Below are 21,928 nucleotides of genomic sequence, written 5' to 3'. Positions count from 1 at the left end.
CACACGACCCCACCCCCACCCCGAAACACACTGGCCTCAGGATGTCCCTGAGGTGGCAAACTCAGGCGCCAAGGACTTTACCAAAAATGGCCTTTCTGCTTCAACGTGGGCAGAAGGACAAGCCAGTCGAGGAGCGGAGGCAGCACCCTACAAGAGCTCTCCCCTCTTCCCCAGGGTTGGGGAGTGCTCGGTTACACAACAGGTGGGAGAGGGGTGACACAGCTCTCCTGGCCCCGTCGGTCCACTGCGCACCCCCTCCGGGTTGAAGTCCACTCTGGTGACCCCATCCGCGGCCGATCGCGGGACCCTACGCCGCTCGCCCGCCTGCCGGCCCGCCGGGCACCTGGGCGGCCGTGCCCGCAGCCCCTAGTCCGCGCGGGGCTCCCCAGAGAAGCCCGGCATCGCGGGCCTCGGGGCCGTCCAGGCGCAGCGCGGGGTGCCGGGGCCCCTTCCCGCCTGGCCTCCCCTGCCCGAGCGCACACGTACTGCTGTAGAGGGTGTCGATCCAGGAGAGGCGCGGCAGGCCCCGGTGGCTGAGCGGCTCCATGCCCGCGGCTCCGCGCGGCGGCGGCGGCGGCGGCGGCGGCTCCGTCAGATCGGAAACCCGACCCTCATCGCACAACAAAGGAGGGAGGGCGCGGGCGGCGGGCGGGCGGCCAGCCCCAGAGGCCGAAGTTGCCGAGCGCGGGGTGGAAGCCGGGGGAGGCGGGGAAACAGGTAGCAGGGAGGACCGAGCCGGAGCTGCCCGGGAGGAGGGGAGGGCGGGCGAGGGCCGGCGAGCGCCCCCGGGAGCCCTTCCGGCCCCTGCGACCGCCGCGAGCCCCGCTGCGGATCCCGGAGCGGCGGCCCCGCAGCCCGCCCGCCGACTAGCAACTTCTCCGGGGCTGCACGGCGCCCAGGGGCGGGGGGGGCGGGGGCCGCGACCAATCGGCGCGAGGCTCCCGCGCCCCCTCCCCGCAGCACGCCTCCAGAGCCGGGTAGGGGTGTGGGGAGCAGCCGGGGTCCCCACGCGAGAGGCGCTCCAGCCGGTGACGGAGGAGTGGCCCGCGGGGGGTCTCCGGGCTGCGGCGCAGGCCCAGGCTCCTCTTCCTCCCCTCGCTGGGCTCGGCCAAATTCTGGCAACCCGCTGACTAGGTGCCGCGGGGAGACCTACGAGCCCGCAGGGGTGACATCACCTGCCACCCCAGGATCTCTAAGCGCAGTTTCAGGGGCCAGTGAGGCTCCCAGGCCCCTCCCCTAGGCAAGCCTGGGGAGCGGCGCTGACGGGGTTAACGTCCTGCCCGCCCGCGGGAATTCTTGGCTGCCCTAGGACTCTTTCCTTCCAAACCTTAACAGTGCCTCATCTATTTAAACACCCTTGACCCAAAGGCCGGGCGGTTCCTGCCCTACACACCAGCGGGCGGCGGCTGGAGAAAGGCGGGAGGCCGGGGTTCGTCGAGGGGCTGTGGAGGATAAACTGGGTTACAGGAGAGACCCCAGGGTCTCCGCTGGGTTCCCTCCAGGAGCCTTCTCTGGGGATCCCAGCCACAGCCCCTGTAAGGAGAGACACCATGCATGCCTAATCACAAGCTGAGGGAAGGCTGGGGTCAAGATGCCTTTGAGAACAGACCTTTAGAAACAAAATTCCTTCTAAGACCCGCCCCCCCCCGCCCCCCAAAAGCTGTGAAGAGGTTGGAGTGGGGGAGTTTTATACCTGTGCCCTGGGTGCACGTTCTAAGTGACCCAAGGCAACTTGGCTGCAGGTTTGGTCCTACAGGCCTCCTTGGAACAAAGGACCCTGGAGAAGGGACTGGAGAGGAGGGAGGGTCAGGCTAGGGTGGTCCAGGGCAGTGGGGCTAAATCTCCTTTCCTGAACCCAAGGGAAGGGAGGCAGCGGGCTCACAAGGGAACCCTGCCCTGGACCATTTACCCTGCTTTTACCTCAGATAGTGAGGTTTCTGATAATGGACCAGACCCTCCCACCCCTCATGTCCAAGCAGCTTTAAGGGCAAAGACTTCATGGGACCCAGGTCAATGGACAGGGTTACAAGGCAAAGCTCACCCTGGCCTCTATAGGGGGCAGTGTTGTCAGCATCTCCAGAGCATTTGGCGGGGGGGGGGGGGGGGGGGGGGGGGGGGCTCATCATCTCAAACAACCACAGATCTAGTTCTTCTTAAAAAAGAAAAAATTTAATCGAAGTATAGTTGACATGCAATATTATATTAGTTTCAGACCTTGTTCTTAAGCGGAGAAGCAGACCCTCACCCATGATGCTGACAGGAAGCCTGCACCCAGCCCCTGCAGCTGCTTAGGGAGCGGCCTCCAGAACTGCCCAAGGGGAGGTGGTGGCCACTAGGCTCACAGCAGGCTGGGTAAGCCCCTGGGAGTTGCAGGGGAAGATGCTCTGGGGAGTGAAAAGCCTCCATAGGTGGCTGCGTGGGTGTTTTTCAACCTAGAGGTGACACTGTCCCCTCACTGCATCCACTTGGCTCTCTAGCACCCCAGGCCTCCTGGCTCAGGCTCTGGATCTTGTGGGTCTCCCTGCTCAGCTGTCACCCTCCCACCGTCTCTGACTTGCACACAAGACTGGGAGGACCAAGCAAGCAGGCACCTGGAGCTTGGCAGAGAGGGGGGCGTGCATCTCCAATGAGATGCTCCAGAAATAGAGCCAGGATGGGAGAGGAAGCAAACGGGCTCCTGGAGGAACCAGAGGGAGGACAGTGAGATGGAGGAGCAGAGAGGGGCCCAGGGCCTCTCTTCTTGCCACACGGGAGGCACAGAACCCAGAAGAAAGGTGCAAGCAGGAGCCCCGCCCGGGGAAGCAGCAGCACTGCCCCCTCCCCAAGGACCCCCATCTCCACCAAGGCAGCCTGGGCCCTCTCTGCACGCTGCCTGATGGCCACATCTGGGCACTGACTGCGAGGAGGCCATGGATGTATGTTTCTGCGTGAGTCACATACATTTGCATACATTTTACATTTTTATCTACAAAGGCTGGAACAAGCTATTTTCAGACTAAAATGTTAACAGTTGCTCTCCTTAACACTGCCATAGTTTGCTTTTTTCTACCTTCTGTCCAAGCCTGTCCTGGACCTCCCAATCCAGAACAAAATAGAGGGGAGAGGGGAGAGGGATCTTGGAGGAAAATAAGGAGGAACACTTCTAATACTTAACAGAGAACGCCTGCAGTGGACCTGGCTTGGATCTTAAGGCTTTGTTTACATGACAACCTCACTGTTAGCTCAGCCCCTTCCATTTTCCAGATGAGCAAACTGGGGCACTGGTCAGCTAAGTAACCTGTCCAGACAGTAAGTGGAGGGCTGAGACTTGAACCCTGGCAGTCTACTCGTGTAGCTAAAATGCCACGCATGCTGCCTCCATTGTCAGGGTTGAAAGCAGGATGGCGAAGGTCCCTGGAAATCTTCGCGGGTCCGTGGGTTAGAGACCACCTTCTAGAAAACTCTCCCAATCCTCTTCCATCTCCATACAACTGTCTCACACATATGTCCCAGGAAAGGGCAGTTACTTCAAGATCCCTTGATGCCTATATTGGATGGCTTCCAATAGACACTAACATCACAAACGTTAGACATTAACATCTAACCTTGGCTACAGAGACAAGTGTGTGGAAGCACCAGGGTGATATGAGACCAGGACAGAAACCTCCAGATTCCTGGCACTGAGGGTGGAGAGGAGGTGGGGGGAGACCCAATACCACATCCTAGGAAGGAAGGAGTTGCAAGAGTCATTCTCATTCGCCTTGTGCCAAAGGTGAAGTGCTCTGCCAGCAACCCGCATCTGTCAGAGCAGCAGGGGGACGTTCCGTGGACAGGCCACCCTGATTCAGCTAAGTGTGGACCTGCCCGTGCACCCCAAGGCACTGAATCAGCACCCATCACACCTCGTCCTCCAAGTCTGCGCTAACCATTTGCTGTCTAGCCCTTTGGGTGAACACGTTCCTCCTTCCCCTCTGGCCTGTGCACTCAGTCTGTCCTGGCTCCCTGCTTCCCATAGCAACGGGCCTGCTCCTGCCTCACCACCAGATTTAAGGGGGATTTAAGGGTAGGTTGCTGGGAGCACTGGGCTGATGATGAGGGGCCGAGTGGGAAGAAGATATATCCCATCCTGAAGGTCAGCGGCCTTGCCCTTAATCCCCAGGGCTGTGCTACTCACTCCCTCTCCAATGGGAAAAGGGTGACCATGCTTAGAAACAAAACTGGGTATCTCCATTGTTCTTCCCTCCTTGCTGTTAGCAGCTCAGCTCCACTGTGCACAACAGGAAGGCCCCTGGGAGTCCCTGCAGGGGTCACTGTTGATGAAGAGGATGTCCATTCACCTCTTCCCACTCTGAGTCCCACAGAGAGCACCAGTGTGAGCAGGCTGGAGGTACAGGTGGTCAGGGGTGGGGTGGCGGTGGGCTCCGCATTCAAATTCACAAAAACAAGGGACTTCCCTGGCGGTCCAGTGGTTAGGACTCCTCGCTTCCACTGCAGGGGGCACGGGTTCCATCCCTGGTCAGGGAACTAAGATCCTGCATGCCGTACGGTGCAGCCAAAAAAACAAAAACAAAAACAAAATCAGACTGTGATAGTCAAAAACCCGTTGGCACCCTTTCTGGCAGATCAGCTCTTTAAAAGCTGGGACTGCATCTTTTTTCACTGCACTCAGCCCCGTGGATGAATGAAGCAGGTAGACCTCCAAGGCAGCCGTTACTACACTGCGCCCCCAGACCAGCATTCTGCCAAAAGCCCCATAGATCGGCCTTCAATAATACATGCTGAATAAATAAAACTAATGACGGCTAACTTTGATGGAGTGCTTCCAGAGTGCCAGGCCCTGCTTCACATAGACCACCTTTCTTAGTCCTCATAATGAACCAATGAGATAGGCACTACTAGTCTCTCCATTCCGTCCTGCAGAAGCAGGAAGGCTATGCTATTGGCCAGCTAGCAGGTGGTGATACTTGGAAATGAACCGAGATTCTGAATCCGGAGTCCACATGTGTAATCTCTGTACGGGGCTGCAATGAGGGAATAAATGAATAAACAGAATGAAGTTATAGACTCAGGGAGGATGAAATTGGAGCTACAGGAGGAAGGCAATTCCAGAACCCCCCAGAGCCACCAATGATTAAGCAGAAAGAGAACTGGTTCCCAAAGAAAACCGCATCTACTACAACAGGGCACAGGACCCTGGAGACAAGCTAGCTGCAATCGATCCGATGACAATTTCCTGAACTCTAGTCCCCGCCAAACCCCACTTTCCAGCCTCAGTTTTCACATCTCTAGGTGGGCACCCAGGTGGAGCAGGGAGATGACCTCCAGGCTTCCTATCTGCCCTGGCAGACCCCGGATTGGCCTGTTTCTGGCTCCTTGCTTCATTTCCTTTAACCTCTGTACAGTAAATCAGCATCTACTCTTCTAAGATTCACCCTCACCCCTTGGGCCTGGAAAGAAGAGAATTCCCCAGGCCTCTCCTGGGTCACCTGTAAGTGGGAAGTTCTGGCCTAACAGTCTGTCCTTTGCCCTCTTCCTTCCCGTCTCTTCCGAGGCTCCTCACTTTTCCAGCAGACAGCGAGATCTACAGGCAGCACAGGCTTACTGGAAGCCCTCCTCGCTGTTCATTTCTCTTCCAAAGTTTTGCGTCAGCTTGAGTCACGGGAGAGATCTAAGAGTCATGGCAAGATGTAAACCAAAGGATTACATTCACCTCCTTGTTGCCTCCCTCGGCACCCTGGTCGGGAGAAGCACGGTGACATCCAGGTCCCTGTAGCTGTGAAGCTCCCCACAGACACCCACATATTTCTCGGGGGCTGTGCTGAAGCCCCACTCCCATGGCTAGGGCCACAGTGAGTCCAGCATCCCCGGAAGAGTAGCTGCTTTAGAGTACACTAAGCAAGCTGCAATTTCAGGAGGGCCTCGGGCCACGCCCCAGCTAAAGTGGCCCTCACCCGACAGGGCTCGGATCGTTCCACCGAGAGGTCAACATGCGAGGTTTCCGAGAGCAGATTAGAGGGCTCGACAGTAGGCTCTGGAGCCCCCTGCCTGATTTACTTACCACAGCATCCCCATCAGCATTTGGAAAGAGGCAAGCAGAAGAGACAGAAGGATTCTACAAGTCCCCAAAACCCAGAGACAAAGTTCAATGGCTCCAACCTTATCAGCTCCAAGTGAAGCAAAGGCATGTCTCTCTGGGGCCAGAGCTCACAGGCTGGCCCTCTGCCCTCCCGTGGTCACCATTCCCCTGAAGCTGGCTGTGCTTCTTGCTCTCTCAGCCAGAGTTCTGCAGGTGCCTCCCAGCCCTGCGCTGCTCTGCCACGAGCTCTGACGCCACCCGCCAGGCTGGCCCTGTCCCTGTCCCTGTCAGGCCCAGGAGTGGCTGCAGGGGCTGAGGGCTGGCTGTCAAGGAGACCAGCTCCAAGAGGTGGTGGCTCAGCATTCAAGAAGGGGAGGACAAAGGAGCATCGGAGCCTAGCCAGTGGTGCTTGTCATCAGTGGAGTCTCGCTCTGGGGTTACCGTTCAAGTTCATGGTGTGTGGCCCTGTCTCTTTAAGGACCAGGCCTCTTTAAGAGGAGTTCCCTCTGCAGTCACTCCAGCCACCAGTGGTCCTGCGGCAGACAACGGGGACTCCCAAGCGCCATCTGGTGGTCCAACAGAGCAGCATCTCAGCCACCCTGGACACAGTCCTGCCACCCTGGACACAGTCCAGCCAAGACGCCTGGAAATACCTGCACCAAAATCTCAGCTTCGTCCACCGGATCTTGCTCTGGGCTTTTGGGTTACCACTGTGAGCAATGAGGCTACAGAAGTCAGGAGGAACTCCCTTTGGGGTCAGGAGACAGCAGGAGCCCCCATGAGTGGCCTGGGAAGAATAACCATCCCACTGGACCAAAGCTTCTCTAAGATATTCTGAAATTAGAGGACTTATCAAGTCTTCCTGCTGGCCATCTGCAGGACATAAGGCCTGTATGTATCCTGTTCCCATAAACACTGGAACAGTAGTTCTCAATTAGGAGAGGGCTAGTTTGTATTGCCCCACCAGGAAGTATATTTGAAAATGTGTCGGAGCATTTTAAAGCCAGAGATGTTGAAATGTCCTGCAGTATGCAGAAGTATCCCAAAGAAGGTCTGTCCCCAAATGCCAACAGTGTTAAGAACACTACTTGGTTAGGAGGAACAGCGGCTTGTTCCTTAGCAACCACACACACACACACACACACACACACACACACACACACACCCCACCGTTCTTCTTTCCCCCATCATTCTGCCTTTGGCGTCCTCCTTAAATTTTACCTTTATAACCTTAGAGGTGGAGAGAGGGAGTGATCTGGCCAAGGCCCCCTTCACAAGGAACGCCAGTGCCCCTGGCTGCCCCTCCCCCAAAGCCAGGCACACACTTGCACCCAGTGTGCGTTGGGCTGTTATGACCCTTAGATGGGAAAGGCAGACAGGCTGGCAGCCTGACTCAGACCGTTAGGAAGCAGCAGATGGTCTCTGAGAAGAAATCACAGAAAACTGGCCCCTCCTTCCCCCAAGGGGCCACCCTGCCTTCCTTCCCACATGGATGACTCAACCTAGCTTTGCTCTCTGTCTCCAAACTGTCCCGTGACACCCATCTTTCACATAAGGCACTTTCAAGTACTGATCGTGAAACCCGGTGAGTCCTAATTTCTCCTTCCCCAAGCTCACCGCATCCTGATCTGGGCTGGTCAGCTCAGTTTCATGAACACTGTCTGGTGCCACTGGCTGACATGAGAAACCGACACACGTGACATATGTTCTAATGAAGGAAGAGTGGAAAAAAATGAAACACCGTCTGCAGTGGTCAGTGGAAGCCACACAGTGGTCACATCTGAGCTGGGCCTGTTGGTCTGAGAAGTCGCAGGCTCATGAGGCTGACATCATAGCTAGAACGATCAGTTGGGGGAAGAAGTTTTCCAGCATCAAACGGCAACTAGAGAACATGTCCCATTGCTATCAGAATAAAGACCACACCCTTTCAGTGGCACACAAGGCCCTGTGGCCTGGCCCCTCCCCTCCTCTCATCTTCATCTGGCACATTCTTCTCCCGGTTCTCTCTTGCTTTTTCGGAACTTTTGAACAGGACGACATCTCTGGCTAAAATGCTCTATCCAACTCTGCCCAGATACCTCCTACCTTCCCTCTAATCGTAAATATCACTTCTGCTAGGAAGCTGTCCCTAACCACCAGACCGGGGAGGCCTGCATTTCAGATGACTCAGTGCTCTAGTAAATCACCTAATGCCTGTCTCCTCTGCTAGACTGAGAGCTCCGAGAAGGTATGAACCTCATCTCTCTTGTTCACCACTGTACTCCTGGCACCTTGAAATAGTGGTTTCAATGAACGAATAAGTAAATGAATGAATGAATGACCAAAGATGCTCCTGGTCACTAAGACCTTAGAATGCGGGAGTACAGAAGTTTCAGCCGACCCAGCTCCAACTGGAAAGAACTGTTGGAGGGAATTCCCTGGTGGTCCAGCGGTTAGGACTCTGCGCTCTCACTGCTGAGGGCCGGGGTTCAATCCCTGGCTGGGGAACTAACATCCCACAAGCTGAGCAGTGCAGAAAAAAAAAAAAAAAAAGACAACAGTCAAGGCCAGTTGGAATGTCATGTCGAGAATGGTCTCACTCTCCGAAAGACGCAGAAAAACAACAGGATCCTAGAGTCGGATCTGGAGCAGAAGAATCGCTGTTCCAATTAATTCTCTAACTGCTCACACGAAATCCCAACTAAAAACTCCCCAGTGCCCAGGGCTCCCTTGCTAAGCAGCCAGCATTTGATGCTGCACTCTTTTTCACCCAATCAGACACCAACATGGAAATGGAATAGAAACTGAGAAATGGTTCAGCCCATTAAGGGAACTTTGGTCTCAATTTTCAGAGTCCTTCTCCTAGGCCTGTCCCAAATTTGCAATTAATTTTGATTTGGGTACGTTCCTGTCCTGTCTCTCCTCCTGGTAGGGTGCGGACACTGGGAGTCCAGGAGAGAAGATGCCAGTGGCCTGTAGCTATGCTGAACTCCCGTGTCCCAGGGGGCTGTAGGCTGCAGCTGTCACTCACCAGCTTCCAGTGATAACTTTGATGCCCCTTCAACCGGACAGATGGGAAATCTTGCTTTCAGCTCCGTGATGGGAGAAGGAGGTGGAAACTGATTCTGGGCACCCTGTCCTCCTGAGGACCCAGCTTGAGACGTTCTACAGACTGCCTGACAGTTGGACAGACAGACGGACAGGGCTTGGGCAGACCCTCTGTGGCTGCTGCTTGCACTGAGCTATGGTGACCACTGGGCAGACCTGAGAGCCCTGGAGGGCACTACACCAGACTTACCCGGTCTGCTGGGCACCTGCGAAAAGGGAAGCAGGTTTCTTTTCATCTTCCCCTTCACCAAAACAGAGACAAATACAATGTCCAATTATTCGTCCAGGTCTGATTTGTTGGGCCTTGGGTCTCGATGGTCCAGGACATCACCCTAGGCCACTGGGGTCAGTAACCCGGATGGTTAGTCCTCTACGCTACCTGCCAACTTCTCACCTACTGCTTAGTAAAGAAGTTCTGGCGTAGTTAATACCCTTTGTGTACTTCTCTTCCCTGAAATGAAGGGACCTGCCGGGAGGAGGCAGTGGTTGACAACAAAGGGCAGAGGAAGGGTAATAAAGGCAACAGCAACAAACACATGGTGCTTCCCGTGCCAGGGCTGATCTAGGGACTGCATGCATTAAATCACTGAATTATCACAGTAACCCCCAACTACCCCAGAATCCAAATTTTTGCCCTTCAACACTCTACTTCCTCTCCCCAAAGAAACACACTAAACTGAGCACACCCTGAATCCAGGTCCTGGCTCTGCCCCTAACCTGCTGTGTGACCTTGAGGAACTCTCTTTCCATCTCTGGGCCTCTGTTTCCTCACCATGATATGCATGGATGAAGGCTGCCCAGTCTATCATTCCTTGAGAGATGACCAGGAAACAGCTGATGAGGGAGAGGAAAACTGTCTTCTTTCCTACGCCTCAGTTGCCCAAGATTTCAGGAAGTTCCATGGGTTATGAGGGCTAGAAAAGTTACGCATTACCTCATCGAATAGTCCCTGAACCCTATATAAATAAGACTGTGTTCCTTTGCTCAGGATGCTTATGACAGTGGATTTGAGACATGCCCAGAAGTCACCAAGAGGCAAGGCAGCCCCTGCTGTGCCCAAAGAGTGGTCTAGACAGTACGGTATGGAGGGCGTGGGGAGGGTCACCACTTGGAACTGAGTTGCTGACTAAACTTGCTTCTTGGAGGAAATGCCATTTGAACCAGGGCCTGGAAGGACATCTCATATTTCATTGGCAAAAATGGTGGGGTGGGGAGGCAGGCATTCTGGCGGGGGGTGGGGGGGGAAGCATAAGCAATTACACAGAGGCAAAAAGTGGATGAGGAGGGGGACCAGAATGGATGACTGGGGAGAAGGTTCTTTTGGGAACTGGGGGAGAATACAGACTTGCTAATCTGATGTGCAACCTCAGCATGAATCAGGGACACAACAGAATCTGCAGCTTTTCTTAGGCCTGTCTTTATAAAGAAGCCTTTCTGGGGCACCTCTTCCCCCTGCAACGCCCACAAAGGTTCAGGACCACCTCCCCTCCCTGTGAGTTTGTGGGCAGAGGCACTCATTCCCGAAAGCCCTTCCATCAATGTGTCCCCGGCTTCACCAATATTTACGTTCTGGGCACTGTGCTAAGCGCATGACTTTCACTCTCACTTTTTTTCCCCAGCTTTATTGAGATATAATTGACAAAAAACATTTTGTAAGTTTAGGGTATACAGTGTGATAACTTGACATAAGAATGTATTGTGAAATGATTACCACAATAAGGTTAGTTAACTCATTTATTATCTCACTTAGTTACTTTGTGTGTATGTGTGTGGTGAGAACATCTAAGATCTACTCTCTGAGAACCTTTCAAGTACTCGATACGGTATCGCTAACTAGAGTCACCGTGTTATACATTAGAACCCCAGAACTCATTCATCTTATAACTGAAAAGTTCGTACCCTTTGACCAACATCTCCCCATTTCTGCCGTCCTCTAGCCCCTGCTCACCACCATTCTACTTTTTGTTTTTATGTAACTCTAACCTTTAATACATGACACTTCTACGTGGAAGACACAATCATTATCCGTACTTTATAGAACAGACTCAAAGTCACACCTCCAGTAAGTGGTAGAGCCAACTTCAGTCAGATCTGACTGGGTCCAGAGCCCAAGCTCTCAACAGCTTTTTTTTTTTTCCAGTTGACTTTTTTTTTAACATCTTTATTGGAGTATAATTGCTTTACAGTGGTGAGTTAGGTCCTCAACAGCTTTTACGGACTGAATGTTTGTGTCCCCCCGTCCCCCCCATTCATAGGTTGAAGCCCTAATCCTCAATGTGAAGGTATTTGAAGGTGAGGTCTTTGAGAGCAATTAGGTTTCGATGAGGTCACGAGGGTGGGGTCTCCATGATGGGACTGGGGCCCTTATAAGAAGAGACCAGAGCGCTCTCTCTGCCGTGTGGACACACAGCAAGAAGGCAATGACCACAAGCCAGGAAGAGAGCCTCACCAAGAACTCGATCACGCTGGCACCTTGATCTTGGACTTCCCAGCCTCCAGAACTGTGAGAAAGTAACACCTGTTGTTTAAGCCACTCAGTCTATGGTATTTTGTTATAGCAGCCTGAGCTGATCAAGATACCCACCATGGACTGTGCCTGTCCACCAGTCATGACGCCGCATGAGGCATCCTAGCTTTTGACACCCCAAGATTCTTCACTGGCAAGGGAGCCAAGTTCCCGGGCATTCCAGGCAGCTTTGGCATCTAACGCTAACGTGCATTTATCGGCAGAGCTCTTAAAGCTATTCTCCAGACACAAAAGGACACAGAGGGAATTCCCTGGCAGTCCAGTGGTTAGGACTCTATGCTTCCACTGCAGGGGGCACGGGTTCCACCCCTGGTTGGGGAAATAAGGTCCTGCAAGCCGCTGGTGCGGCCAAAACCAAAAAACACCCCAAAGAAGACACAAAGGTACGTTTCCATCCTTTCTCCTCAACTGAAGTCTGACAAGCTCTGGGATCTTTCGACTACTCCTTGGGCACGAGGCCTGTAGCTGGAGTGTTCCTGGTGGTGAAGGTGTTTTGCAATGCAATAGGAAGTCTCTGGGGTACGTCTCTCACAAAAGCAGCCCCCAGCCTTGCCTGGGCTCAGGTTCATCCAAGTATTGTAAGGAGCATTTTAAGGAAAATCATCCCTTCGCGAACCTGTCAGGGGAATGCAGGAGAAAACTGGGGTATCAGCTCTACATCCTGCCTTATCCAAATGTTCATGCCTCCACTGCCCTGGCCCTAGAAAAGAAGACCAGTACACTCAGAACTTTCTCGAAAATTCTTTGTTCTCTGAACAGAGCTAGAGGCCTTGGGGGAAGGTAACACCTCATGGTAAGGTATAAGAGATTCACTCTCCTAAAGAAGGACACTGTGCTTCTGAGAAAGCTTCCCACAGAATCTCAAAAGGCAAAGGCTCTGAGGAATTTCAGTCCCCTGCCCTGCCCCGGCCCCTGCAGTGCCACCTGGGCGGAAGCACTTTTCAGTGCTGCAGGGGTTGGCTCATCTCTGAGGCATCTCTCCCACAAAGGCAGCCCCCAGCCCTGCCTGGCCCAGGCTCAGCTGAGAATTATTAAGGAGCACTTAGAGAGAATCCTTCCTATTCCAGAGCCAACTGGGAAACAGGGCCTGGTCTCAAGCTCTGCGTGGAGAGGGTGAGGGCTGGGAAGTGGGAGCTGCAGCAGCCTCAGTTTCCTCTGAATGATTTCAAACACCTGCCCCTGCACATCCCTTCCAGCGTGGGCCCCATATCCAATGTCCAGTCTGACAGGTGGCAAACAGGAAGACCCTGTCCCTCTGCCCCCTGCCCCCTCCAAAGTCTCAAGCTCTGGAGACTTCCTTAGATCTTAGCCATGACTCGGATGAAACATGGTGCCTCACCCTAATCCCCCTCTCACAGCCCAAGGTCTTCTAGACAACTCATTGCCCAATCTCTTACATGCCGCACTGAGTTATTTTCCAGGTTCCGGTTCCTATTTCTATCTGATTAATCAAGTTTCTTTCCTCCAGGAAGCCACGTGTTCGTTACGTGGGGGTAGCCATAGGTCACCGGTGGCGAGAAGAGGGTGCTGGGAAGACCCCAGAGCCTTGGGTAGTGGCTCCCCACTCCGAGCAGCCAGCATCCCAGGGAGCCCGGGGCCACCCGGGGGAGACAGTGCAGCCCCAAATGAGATCTTGACTTGGTCTCCAGTTTCCCCGGAGAACAGTCTCTTTTGCAGGAGGCCCCTGACATGGGCTCTGTGTCAGGCAGCCCAAGGCAGAAGGCAGTAGCAACCACTCCAGACAGGCCAGGAAGGACATGGTGCCTCCTCTTAGCACCAGCTGGCCCTGGCTCCGGGCCCGCTCTGCCCCTCAGATCCCTGGCTCTTGGGGCAAATGCAGTGTTGGAGCAAAGCTGCTGAGACAGGAGGTTAGTTCTCTGGGGGCCCTCAGGGACGCTGGGCTGGTTTTTTTCTGGAGGTAAGCGGGCCGCTTTTGTAAAAAGAGACTCTGTGTGCCTCCCATCACAGCGGACCACAGACGAGGAAGGAGCCACAGAGGAGCTCTGGCGGGGCTCCTTGTTCCCGAGGCCACACGTGGAACTGCACACGCAGGCAGGCCACGTTTCTTTCCAGGCCCAGCCACAAGGAGCTCTGACTTCCTACAAGACCACGAACCCCAACAGCAGGACACGTGGGCGGCACTTCTGCTGATTTCTAACGTGGCTTGAGGACCCAAAACGAAGAGGTTCTGCCTTGTCCAGGAGAACATGGCCCGAGCCACTAACAGCAGCTGACTTTCCACCTGGCCTGCCTGATCCTGCTGGCAAAGGTGCTTGGTTCCAAGGACAAGACACTCTCTCCCATGCAGCTGGTGAAGGTGTGGAAGCTTCTGTTGGTAGTGGTCAGGGTCACAGACACCTCGTGTTGGAAAACAAGTTCTCTCTCGCTCTGCCGGTGGCAGGGAAGAATGGGGAAACAGGAGCCGGGCTGAGGTCCTGCTGTGAAGAACACCTAAGCTGTCCGCTCAGAAGCCACACTGCAATTAGCACCCTGCCATTTGCTCATTTGTATGCATTTCACATGTCACCAGAGGCCTCAAAGAAGGTGTGAGGCATATAGGCTGTTGGGTTTTTTTAACTATAAGTTTATGCAATTTGTTTTTCCTGTTGTGAAAGGAAAGCCACAATTAAAAAAAATTTAGACAGTAAAAGAGTGAAATGCGACCTGCTAATGCACCACCGCATTAGCATTTTTCAGCCCTTTCTGGTATGTGCACCAGGGCTCTCCGGAGTGTGCTCAGGAGCTTCTTGGCTACGGATCCTCAGCTGGTCCAGCCTTCCTTCGTTCTCCGCCCCTGTCCTGTTACGTCCAGCAGGGCAAGCGCTACCCAGACAAGCTATGACCTCACTCTGCTCAGGGTCTCCTTGGCGCCAGACACAAAGATCAGCCCCTGTGTGGAAACTCTAGTTCGCCATCCAAGATTGTTCACAGTGCAAGTGAGATGTCTCTGGTTCCTTGGGGGAGGGAGGAACATCACCACCCGCTTGTCAGCGCCACCAGGGACACCAGAGATAAAGTCTCATCTGCAGAGTCCTTGGTAGGAAGCGAGAGCTGCTCCTGATGGGGCCCCAGGCCTCTTACTTCCTGGGGGCTGGGTGTCAGCTTGGAGATGGGAAGGGAGTCTGGGGGTTGGCCAGGGCTACCCACCTGCCTCAGAGGGGCTGTCCTAGTGATGTCAGCCCTTCAGCAAAGGAAACTGAGGAGGAGGGGAGGGAGGAACAGGGAGAATGGTAAAGACAAAGTTCTGCGGAAGTTCACTGCCTAAACCCTAACCCCCAGACAGGAACGGAACGAGTGGAGGGCTGGGTTTGCCGTTCCCATCTCAGGAGAGCAGGACAGAGAAGCGCTGGCCAAACTTTTTCAGCCGGTGGCGTCTGCAGGAAATGCCAGTGTTTGCACAGCATGCTGCCATGAGCAGACAAAGCTGCCGGCTGTCAGAGGTGAGGGGGGGCCGTTCCGCTGCCCCATGACTTGCCCTGAAGCTGAGATGTCAGTATTTCCCCACACCTTCAGCCTGTTCTAGGCACACGGATCGGGGAGAGGGAGTGGGGAGAGATGGTCTTCTGCTTGCAACAAACCCTCCCAGGTGGCCGCAGGCTTCGTAAGCATTTCAGAGTTTAGAAGCCCCCACAATGCCAAGAAAAAGCCAGTGAAACTCCCTCTAAGGCAGCAATGCCAGCCCCCATAGCAGGTGAAACGAGGCAATGTCCGGGTGAATTCACCCTCACACCCAGACAACGGGGCTGAGGGCACACTTCCCAGGAGGACATCCTATCTGCTGGGCATGGCTGCTGATAAGGCAGAATTGACAGCCTGGAGGAGAATGCCGTGGCTTGGGTCAGACAGTGGTTGTGCCGATCTTGTCAAAAAGTTCCTGTTTCCTGGCCAAGGTGGAGACTGATACTTACTTTTACAAAAGCAGAACTGCCAACACGGTAGCAGCTCTTCTCTGATGCTCCGGGCCTGGGTTAGCCCATCCTCCCATTCCAGGTGCCTGGGGGTAGGGACACCGGCTAATTCCCTTGGGCACTGCTACCAGGAGCTTTGGTCCCCTGCAGGCAGCTCACATCAGCAACAGCTACAAGAGGCCAGCTTCTGGGCTTCTGCAGAGCTGAGTGTGTAGAGAGTTCCAGAGTTCCGGATGCAGAGCTTAATGGTATAGGTCAGGATGTGGGTTCTGGAGATAGAACGGACCTGGGTTCAAGAACTGGTGTCCTTAAGCCATTCAACCTCTCTGAGCCTCAGTTTCTTTCATGGTAATATGATAGTATGGTAGCTGCCTCAACTCCATGGTTGAAAGTATCAAATGAGATCAACAGATGTTAGACCCCTCAGGGCAGTGCCTGCCCCATTACATCCACCCAAGCAAAGTTAGCTATTATCATTATGGTGGTTGAACTCTGCATGCACACACACACAGACACACACACACATTTCACAGCTCTCTCCTGAGGGCCAAACAAGGCAAAAAGTGAAACCTGGCTGAGAAGGTTACCGCAAACCTAAATTAGAGACACTGCGACTTACACTGAGTCCACCAAAGCCAAACCACACACTTCGTTTCCTGTAGCTGTCTCATTGTCACTGCAGAGTTAATTTTTTAGCATTTTTAAGAGACAAAGCAACCCTATTCTTCTTAAGTGTGCCCCCTCCATACTTTGCTATTCAATAGCAGCTGGAGTAAGAAAAAGAAGATCCCATCTAGAAAAACATAATCTCCTTGCCTTCAAGTCAGGGCTGTCATATTGGAGAGAGGCAGGAACTTCTACATGGCTAAAGATCACTGTCCTTGAAAGATTTCAAGGACAATGGAAACTGAAAAGTTGAGTACAGTCTGTAAGCTCTCCTGACAAACAGAATTTTCTCCAGGGCACCTAGGTAGAGTACCCTCTTTGAGTAAAAGGGAAACTGAGGTCTGAAGTGTTTAAATGTGTTCAAAGAAAAAAAAAAGATATATGAGTAATTTCATGTTAAAATTATAAACTTTGGTTTACCCAAAGTAAACACTCAATCAAAATCCTGGACCAAAAAAAAATTTTTCTTAAAATCAGAAATTAGTGTACCCCCTCCCCACTACACACAATTCTACACAAATAAATTATAAATTTTAGGGCACGTCACTATTATTATAGGGACACGGGATCCGGAAGGACCTCTTATAATAACAGATTCAGCTATGCTAGAGCCCCACAGCTCACATTAAAGAGAAAATCTCTAGTCTACGTCTATTACTCATCTGGAACTTCAGTGTGATGGCTCACTCTAAATTGCAAATTGAAAGGGTATCCTTCCTGCCTTTTCATATACTCTTCAGCAAACAGTCTCCAAACACAGATGTGCCAGGAAACACACACACACACACACACACACACACACACACACACACACACACCTTTAAGGGCATACATTTAAGGGCATTTAAGGGTATTTCCCCTGTGGACAAGAGGCACAACTTCCCAACTCTCTTCTGAAGGTATCATAGCCCCCTCCCCCATGGTGTGCCCACCAGAGTGGAATATCGCCTTCTCATGCTTCCATGTATTAGCCCTTGGTAAATGTTGCATGAAATTTGATGATCCTGTTAGGGAAGGGAAGATGATTCATAATCATCTATTCCTAATCCGCAGACGCCTGATGAAAGCCTGCCTAGGTTTAGGGCTTGTTTAGAAACACTGCGGCTGGAAACAGCTGGCTTGAAGACAAACGGCTCTCTCATTTGAACGAGGAGCCCCCAAACGCCTGCAGCAACGGTAAATGCAACTCTCCCCGCCCCCTGCTAGCTTCTCCATTAGTTCACGTGAGCATCGGATCGATGGGGCTTCGCAGCCGGGCTCCTGGCCAGCTCCCCGCCAGCTCCCACGGGGTGGGGCCGCAGGCTCGCAGTCACGTGACGGGGGCTGCGGCATTTAAATGTGAAATCTAGCACCGGCAGCTAAACCTCGCGGGCCACCGGCGCTGCCGCCGTCTGCACGCATGATTAATCCGACATCAAATAAGAAACCCCGTGGTGGCCTGCAGCTCACGGAGCCGGGTAGGCGAGGCAGCCTGGGTTTGTGAGGTTTACGCAGTTATTGCAATGCACGTGAATTCCGGGTCTTGGGCCTGCTTTCTGTGACTCTCCCAGGAAGGCAGATGCCACAACGCTCTGGGGGCCTCTCTACACACTCGGCACTTGGGGGTGGTGGTGAAGGGAGGCCCAGGCTCTCCCTAATACGTGGGTGTGGCATTTATGTGGGAGGTGACACGCCTCGGCCAACACCAGCAGGAAGCGGCAGACGTTCAGGGAGGTGCTGCCTGATGCGGGATGTGAAACCACCTCCAACGTTTATTGTCTAAAAATAAACAGATCAAACAGCTTTCATTTTCTGGCCTAGGTACTGGGTCCACTGAGGAAGTCCCTGGAGCAGAGCCGGAATGAGGGAGAAAGCACAGGCCCACGTGCCCAAGGCGCTGGGCCGGCCCATTTCCTCTTGGCTTCAACTCCAGCTCTTCCCAGGTGAAGCCACGGCCGGGGTCTCCTGGATTTCCCCCAGAGCACTTGGGGGAAGAACTGTTAGGGTCCCCAGCACCTGAAAACCTTTCCTGGAGGCACTTCAAGGATGTCTTTTCAACACGCCCTAGGAAAAGGGAAGATCTGAAATCCAGATGAGCGTCGCCTGAAATTCAAATTATAAATCAAGGGCTTGCCCACTCAGGTCTCCCAAAGGACAGCTGCTAGAGGAGAGTATAGCTGAGCTGAAAGACCCAAGTGTCCCTTGGGACTCCCTCAGACCGGTTTGGGTTTGTGAAAAAAAGGCATTGGCTCTTTTCAAAATGAGAAACATGGGTTCAAACTAACTAGCTGTGTGCTCCTTGGCACATTACCCAATCTTCTTAGGCCTCAGTTTTCTTATCCATAAAATGAGGTTAATACTAACCTCTTACGGTTGTTGTGAGAATAAATGAAGCAATGCAAAGATTAGAAAAATACTTGTACATGTGCCAAAAAAGGACTAGAAGGATATAAAATCTACAACAGACTGTTAACTGCAGGTTCCTTCTGGAGAGAGGATTGAAAGTGGTGGGGAAGAAATGACAAGACTTTCATGTTCTACTCCAAAGACTTCAGTACTGTTTGCATCTTTTACATTGAAAATACATTTATGTTTCATGCAGGGACTGCTTCATGGTAGATACTCAGTTGTTAATTTTTAAAACTGAGATCTTAGTTCTAACTTAATTTTCTTTTAGAACTTCTGGTTCAAGGTGGAAGACTGAATGCATGTAGTTTTTTTTGTTTGTTTTATACCATTATGATAAATTTGTCATATGCCTCTCCCTCTTAACCCAAATCTCTAGACATGCTTTGTCATATAGTAACCCCAAACCTATAACAGCCCAGGAAAGTAACACAGGGTACTCGCAAGGATGAGGAATTCTAAGTAATCCCTGAAAGGAGAGGATGTGGGTATTAGATTGAAAGAGGAAGCCACAGGTCACAGCATGCCTAGGACAGGACTGCTGCCAACACGTGGGGTGGGGTAGGGTGCAGGGAAGAAGCAGATCCTGGAGCAGGAAAGCTTCCAGGGCCAGCTATCTGGGAGACAAGTGGAGAGGAAGCAGGAGGGGCCCAACAGGCTCTGGCTCTAGCTCTTTTGCACACTTGGCTTTTATTCCATTTCTGGTTCATGGAGATATATATCTTATGTTTTAGTCCACCTATACCTTTTAAATGTTAAAAACATGTTTTATTTATCATGGCTTTGTTTAGAGCAGAGGGATTAACTTAAAGCATGAATTCACAGCATGAACTTGATCAAAAGTTTGAGATGATCAGTTTTCCAGGAAAATATACAGGTAATGGTTTGAGAGGAAAATCCTGCAAGAGCTTCCAAACCTTTACCAACAGAAAATGCCCATGTTATAAAAACTGTTTCAGGACATAGAAACAGCTGGGAGCTACCTAACTAACCACTATGCAGGGTTGTGCAGGTTGTGCACTGCACAACTGGATGCCCTGTGAGTGAGTTGTATAGTGTACAACTGAGCCGCCCCAATCCCTGTATATCAGATCAAATAGGGTTTATCCCAGGAATATAAGCCTAGTTCAACATTAGAAATCTATGTGTGTAATTCACCACATTCATAGATTAAGGAAGAAAAAACATATTTCTCTTATCTTAACATATTTGATAAAAACATTGTTAAACGTTGACACCTATTTCTGCTTAAAAAGAACAGAAAAAAAATACCCCTGGAAACTAGAAGTAAAAATTACAACAAATTTCCTTAACTTAGGGAAATCTAGAATTAGCATACTATTCAAGGTGAAATGTTAAATGTATTCACATTAAACCTAAAAAGTGGGCAAAGAATATCACAAAGAAGAGGAAATACGAATAGCCAAAGAATATAAGAAAAGATACTGTACCTTGTTAGTAATCAGGGTCATATGTACATTGAGATGCCATTTTTTTGTCTATTAGATTGGCACGAGTGAAATATGATAGCAAATATTGGTGAGGGACTAAACTGGTTCTCTCAAAAAGTATGGCCAGAGTATCAACTGGAACAACATGTTCAGAGGACGATTTGACAATATCTGTTAATATTTTAAATGCACATTTTTTTCAGCTTTGCAATTCTATGTCTAGATATTCTCTAGAGAAATAGTCACACAGGTGCACACATGGGTTGTGTACCATACATGGTTTTTCACTGTGGCGTTGTTTGGAATAGCAGAAATGGGGATACCCTGCTAAGGATTAGATTTGTCCCCGTTGCCTTTTCTCTAACAAGAGAAGTGCTGGGAAAAAAGTACTCTTGGAATCACAGACCTTATAACCTCATAATTCCTTGGAGAGCTTCTCTTAGAAGATCAACCGCTTTGGAGCCACTGACATGAAAGAGGGTTTAAGAGGCCCCCTGTGTTCTGAGGGTTTGAAAAGTAGTCTGACCTCCCCCCAGATGGGTCCCCAGCGATGGAAAGGATATAGTGGTGGATTCTAGAACTTGTCCTGCCTGGCCTTCCTGGGCAGATGGACACATGGGAAGCAGCTCTGCCTGTGACCTGAAGGATGTGAGTGTAAGGAGTAGGTGTCCCCAGCTGAGCTCAGCACTGAGGAATGGACATTGTCTTCTCTCCAAGGATAGCAGCAGCCTGTGCTAGGTCTCAATCAGTGCATTCCCACTGCCTCTGTGTACCAGGGACATCTGTTGGCCTGTGAAATGAGAGGCCCCTCCTGTTAAGGAGACTCGGGTATGGTAGCCCCAAGCACTGCTCCTTCTTTGACTCTGTGAGGGAGAGCTTCAGGAACTGCTGGACTTTCTGCTGGAAGGCACGTGGGCACTGGAGCTGAAGAAATAAGGAAAAGTGCCAAATGGTATGCCCTCAAGATTGTGGAGCCGGTGCTATCACTTTCATAACTACTGGTCATCCAGCAAAGGTGTGGTTGGTATTTGAACAGCAGTGGCTGCCAACAGTTTATAAAGACCTACCTTGGGTCTTATGAGACAGTTGAAGATGGCAAGCCCTTAGCCTGGGTCTCTATGGTCTATACACTTAGGTGGTGAAAACCTGCTTACCAGCCTAGTCCCACAGTGAGACCGTGAGATCTTGAAGCAGAGATTTGAACCCTTTCCCCTGGCTCACTGCTTGGCACAATTCCGGTGTCAATAAAGGTTGCTTTAATGGTGCCTGCATCCCTTTTTCACAGATAGAAGGAGTTTATGGTAGCCCAGAACTGGTCTCTCGTGGCCATAAAATCAGACATGCAATGCTTTACTCTCGGGAACCTGCTTTGAAGTAGGTGATTTTTATTGTCCAAATCCTTCTCTTTTAACCCTCTAATACTTGGTGATTTAGATACCCCATAAACATTGAGAATTAAAGGTGTTTTGTTGACCTTTTTATTGGTGGGTGTGGAGGTTATAAGTACTCCATGCTCTCACAGTGACTTTTAAAAATTACCAGAAAAAGTTCCATTTATCAAAGTCCGCCAGGTTTGCCTGTTTTTAAACTCAGCAAATTTACAAATTGCAGCAAAACTGTCGTCTTAATATCACATTGATCTCTCCTGCCAAAGAAAACACCACACACACACAAACACACACACACACACACACGTATTTCATGCCACCTAAATCTGTTGATAAATCAGTGAAGGCTGATCTCTTTGAGAGAGGCAGAAAGTAATGGAATTCGGAGAGGCAGAAACTCAGCCTGCCTATTGGGACTTAGGGGCTGTCACTTGTCACCTGGTTGGAACGAAGTGACCCTA

The 21,928-nt window shown here is 51.6% G+C and overlaps 1 protein-coding gene across 3 annotated transcripts in view; it reads right to left on the bottom strand.

Moving 5' to 3' along the window:
- ABR (ABR activator of RhoGEF and GTPase) overlaps positions 1-21,928 on the bottom strand; it is a 178,512-nt gene that overhangs the window by 132,496 nt on the left and 24,088 nt on the right. The window contains exon 1 of one of the 3 annotated variants that reach the window (XM_059997400.1): positions 6,136-6,151. The exons of 1 other annotated variant lie outside the window; for it this stretch is intronic. Coding sequence is in view for 1 of the 2 variants with exons in the window: in XM_059997398.1 (XP_059853381.1) it covers positions 487-547 (61 nt within the window). In the remaining variant the exon portion in view is untranslated. Of the gene's footprint in view, positions 1-486; positions 1,099-6,135; positions 6,152-21,928 lie in introns of those variants that run through there. One more of the 3 variants, XM_059997398.1, reaches the window with a different exon arrangement.

Source organism: Delphinus delphis, chromosome 19 (assembly GCF_949987515.2).
Source record: "Delphinus delphis chromosome 19, mDelDel1.2, whole genome shotgun sequence".
Lineage (NCBI taxonomy): Eukaryota > Metazoa > Chordata > Mammalia > Artiodactyla > Delphinidae > Delphinus > Delphinus delphis.
This window is presented reverse-complemented; position numbering and strand designations above follow the sequence as displayed.